The 4,762-nt window shown below is 48.4% G+C and overlaps 1 protein-coding gene across 1 annotated transcript; it reads left to right on the top strand.

Annotated features, from left to right (window-relative positions):
- Positions 1–436: 436 nt before the first annotated feature.
- Positions 437–4,738, top strand: MANF (mesencephalic astrocyte derived neurotrophic factor; the record flags this gene model as incomplete). The annotated part of the gene is made up of 4 exons (XM_026055041.1): positions 437–566; positions 2,297–2,424; positions 3,240–3,381; positions 4,491–4,738. Coding segments are annotated over 4 exons (585 nt in total), but the record flags the coding sequence as incomplete, so codon positions are not given.
- Between the last annotated feature and the right edge of the window lie 24 nt (positions 4,739–4,762).

Here is a 4,762-nt window from a genome sequence, read left to right as displayed (position 1 = left end):
CCGCCCCGCCGGCGGCGGGGGGCGGCAGCGCTGGGGCCGCGAACGGCCGCCCGGGGGCGGTTCCTCCCGGGGCAGGAAAACTCTCCGAAGTCCGCCCGGGCCCTGGGCCGCGGCGGTGCCGGCGCAGGTGCCCGGCTCTGCGGGGCGCTGGGAGCCGAGCGGCTCGGGGGCGGCCCGGTGCGGAGCGCCTAGCGCTGCCTGCGCTTTCGGAGAGCGAGAGCCGGTGCCCGTCCTCGCCCGGCTCAGCGGCGGTGCGAGGGAAAGGAGAGCAGCCCCCGGGGAGCGGGCGGCGGGAGCGGGCCGCCTCTGGGGCAGCCGCCGTCCCGCAGCTCGAAACGGCCTGCGTGCGGGGGCCGCCGTCCCGGGCCTCCCTCCGGGGTGGCGTCCCCAGCACCCGTCCCGGAGGCGCTGAGAGGCAGCGGACAGGAGGAAGTGAGACTTGGGCACTTACTCACCTGCCTTCTCGTCCTTCCTCATCGCTGTGCAGTGCTCACCTTGGCTTTACCCAGTGACYGCCCGGGTATCCTCTCTTAAACAACACAAAGCTAGAAGACAGATCCCAAAAGGTATTCAGCTGATCTAAATCAGGCTGGGCTCTCTGTGTACTGCTTAAATAGAAAAGTTTTTTTGGGGGGAAGCTGTTGAACAGCATAGCAAACTAAACTGCTCTGGTGTGATGGAGCAGCACAGATTGTCCAGATGAAACAAGAACAACCTGAGGTGTGCATATAGCCACTGGTTGGGATTTTTTGGTACTAATGCTCACCCCTTCCACCTTTTTGTGGGGAGAGAAACAGTACAACAGAAGGAGGGGGGAGGGAACATAGTAAATTAAAACTCTTTCAGCTGCTATCCCAGCACTAGGTTGGAAACTTGTTTCAACTGTAATCTAGTCATCGGTACCACTGCCTGCAGCATCTTTATTTTTTCCGAAGGTTTTCACTTCCAAACAGCGCACAGTGGACATCAGTGTGTGTCTGTGACTGGGGACAAACTAATGTGAGGTAAATGATGGTGTTGTATGCATACAAAAAATGTTTTCCTAAATCATCCAGCCTGTAATTACTTCTAGTTTTAACACAATGAGAGTAAGTTTCTACTAGGTTTCAAGATGGTCTTACTGGATCTCCTGTATTCTCCGGCTTCCTGTGCCATGCCTTGAGTTTGGAGTTGAATACAAGTTGCTAATGACAACATCATTAGTCAACCCCTTCCTGTTGGGGTAACCCAATCATATGAGAAACATGACTTGTACCCCTCTCCCAAAGGCAGGGCCAGTGTCTGGCACTTGTCGAACACCTGAAAGTAATGAAAACTTAGAGGATTTGCAGGAATTGGGTCACAGGCCATTGGGCCTCTTGATCCAGCTGATGCTGCTGTTCACAGGCAAGTTGTGTGAGCAGCAGAATGAGTGAAATCGGACACTTGGCAAAGTTGCAGCGTCTCTCATCATCGTCCTGTTGCACAGATCAGATGCACAGTAACTGTAGTACTACAGTAACTAGCTCTAGTTACTCCTCCCCAGCAACAGCTGTGCTGTGCTTAGTTTGGGGTATATGTTGACTGATTGCTGCCACAGGGAAAGCAATGACCATGTTCTATGTGCCCTTCCCACAGATAGGGACTTTGAGCTGTTCAAGTGCTGATGACTTGCAGGAATTTCATTATCTTTAAGACTTTCTTCTCTTTCAATTTATTTGAAACTAGTTCAGAAGCTCTTGGGGGCAGGGGGAGGAAAGAGAAACATGCCAAATGGACATAGAATGGGATCACATAAGTCTTATTTCCAAGAGAAAAATATCTTACTTATAAATTGAATCAACTTGATAATCAGTAATGTCTTATTACTAAAAACAGTATACATGGAGTCTGTAATGTGATTATGGGCATAGAGGCAGTTGTTCCTGGATCAGAACTGTTTTTGAAGCCTGTGGTCTGTTGAGATGCTTCCAAAAGCAACAAGAATAAGACTTTAAGTTTACATTTTTGCCCTGGCAGTCTTGTGTCATATCCCCCAGCTGAATCCTGCTGCTCTCTCAGTACAATGTATGGAAGCAACTGGATGCTTACATGGATCTGGTTCATCAGGTCATCAAAAGCCCACCAAAAATACCAGGGGGTATTGCTTATTCACGTGTGCTCTGAAAGACTTACTGAAATATGTGTCAAGTCACTGATTGCTAATACAGCTTCTACAAGTTCCTCTCTCCAAATYAAATCCTCTGTCCTGTTTCCCTATGAGCTGCCACTAGATTGGTGTGCAGTTGCAGATAACTACATCCATCTTCCCTTCYAGTGTGTGTTACCTTTCTGGGAAGGTTCTACCAGAGTCTAAAGGACAACGATGTTGAGTTCACACCTGCCAGTATTGAGAAGGAGCTCTTGAAGTCCTGCAAAGAGGCAAAAGGCAAAGAGAACCGGCTGGTAAGTAGTAGTAAATCTTACTTGCCTTTCGGGGGAAAAAGTTGTAAAATGCTTGGCAAATGAGGGGAAACAAGTCTTTCTGTTTATGTATGATATAGCTTCCTGAAGGCTGTTCTTCCTAGCTATGTGGCCACAACTGGTAGTGTATTGTAATAAGAGATTTGAGAATTCCGACTGCTTTAATTCTTTAAAACAAAAACAAAAAAACAAACTGTCAACAGAGGTCATTTTTGGTTGATCTTACTTTTCCTTGTTACTGAAGTTCTGGGGATTACAAAGCTTTATTTTCTGTAGGACTTTCCTGTCCCTTAAATAGTATTTGGGATGCTATATTAGCTGCAAAGATATTTATGCTGTTTAGGTGAAAACTAAATAAAGGAAAACTGAATTAAACTAATTAAAACCAGATGACAATCCCCAATGAAGAGCCCCAAGGAAAAGGTCCTGAATGCTCCCTAAGAAGAGACCTGCAGAGGGATTCCATCAGAAATGCAGAGGGGAAATGCTTCAGAAAGTCCTTCTCCTTGAATGAAGAAGACACTTAATCGAATCCAATTCAATTTAAAAAAAAATTGAGAAACAAGACAAATGGCCTCAACAACCATGAAGCAGTGTAATAGGAAATGTCCTTGCTCAGTATTTTGGGCTTAGAGTTAGTCTTTCTCTTGCCTGTCTGTAGCAGTCACTTGGAAAGGCTCTGTAACATGAAACATCTAGCTGCACAAACCATGCAAGGAGAGAAGGTGGCTAGAAAACCCTCCTTTTAGAAGCATTTTTTCCCATGCATCTCCACCTTGCTCTTTTCTTCTCTCTAGTGCTATTATGTTGGGGCCACAAGTGATGCAGCTACCAAAATCATTAATGAGGTCTCAAAACCCATGAGTCATCACATCCCTGTGGAAAAGATCTGCGAGAAACTTAAGAAGAAAGACAGTCAGATCTGTGAACTAAAATATGGTGAGTTGCCAGCAGAAAGGGAAACGGCCATGCTTTTCTGGGGTGTGGGTCATTTGGGGTAAAGCAGCGTACAGGACTCTGGCTTACACATTATAAATTAGCCTTGAGCTGCCTTATTTTGAAAGGTGCTAGAACTACTTGCTCTCAAATTCTGTAATGAGATCACTGGCATAATTAGTTGCACAACCTGGGTTATTCTCTTACACGAACATCTTAGAGAGTTTTAATGAGATGCTCAGGTAAGATTGTTTGACACTAAACCTTTTTAGCTTACAAAGAACCACAGATCTGTCTTGAAGTAAGTAACTCCCAGGCATCAGCAGTACTGCACTCAAATCTCTCTCTGGAATAACTTAGAAGCTTGTCCTGGGGAGCAGCCAGGTGTGTTGCTATGGCTTGGGATGGTATCTGCTGTGACCAGGGCCCAGGCCCTTAGCAGAGCTGCTCTCACGGTTACCAGGTGGCTGGTTGATAAGCCCTTTCTTTCTCACCTCTTCTGGTGTCTGTCCAGAACATTCAGCAGTGTGTTTCTTGCCAGCTTTCTTCAACTCTTTTGTTCCTGGATGATATATTCTTTTTCTTAAAAGACTTAATTTGAAGAAAAGTCTTGGAAATACTTCTTTCTGACTGCTTCCCTGTTTCTCTGCCCTTACATTCCCATGAGACAGCCCTCGGATCATTGGTCTTTATAGTTCTCACTCACTGTATTAGATGTACTGTTGCTTCCTAGTCAGCTTTTTGTTGTTGCTTATCTTTCCTCTAAAATCTCTCCACTACCCTCTTTTTTTTTTTCCAGTGGAAAAGGGAACTAAAGCATTTCCCGCAGTATTAATAGCTGGGATTTTGGGTTTCTTGTAGACCTCCTGCATCTAACTTGAAGCCAAAAAGTTTGGTTGCTAATAATGAATTTTGGTTTAAAAAAAAAAAAAAGAAAAGAAAAGCTACCTGGTGCCCGAGTCCTTCCTTCCCCCTGCGGGAGCCGGGCGCCGCTTCCCCCCGCAGCCCTCGGCCGCGGCGCTGCCCGGGGCCTGCGCGGCCACACTGCTCACCGGGGGGCGGCGCGGTGCGGCGCGGCGGCCCCGCTGACGGCGGCCCCGCTCTCCCCGCAGACAAGCAGATCGACCTGAGCACCGCGGACCTGCGCAAGCTGCGCGTCAAGGAGCTGCGGCGGATCCTCGACGACTGGGGCGAGACGTGCAAGGGCTGCGCCGAGAAGTCCGACTTCATCCGCAGGATCCACGAACTGATGCCCAAGTACGCGCCGCGGGCCGCCGGCGCCCGCGCCGACCTCTGAGGGGAGCGCGGGGGCGGCGCGCGCTGTACGGGACCTTCATTAAAGTGCAACGGCTGTACCGGGCGGACGCGTGCCGTGTGACGTGAT

Source organism: Apteryx rowi, unplaced genomic scaffold, assembly GCF_003343035.1.
Source record: "Apteryx rowi isolate R43461 unplaced genomic scaffold, aptRow1 scaffold_98, whole genome shotgun sequence".
NCBI lineage: Eukaryota > Metazoa > Chordata > Aves > Apterygiformes > Apterygidae > Apteryx > Apteryx rowi.
Note: the sequence above shows the minus strand (reverse complement) of the source record. Positions and strands in the feature narration are given on the sequence as shown.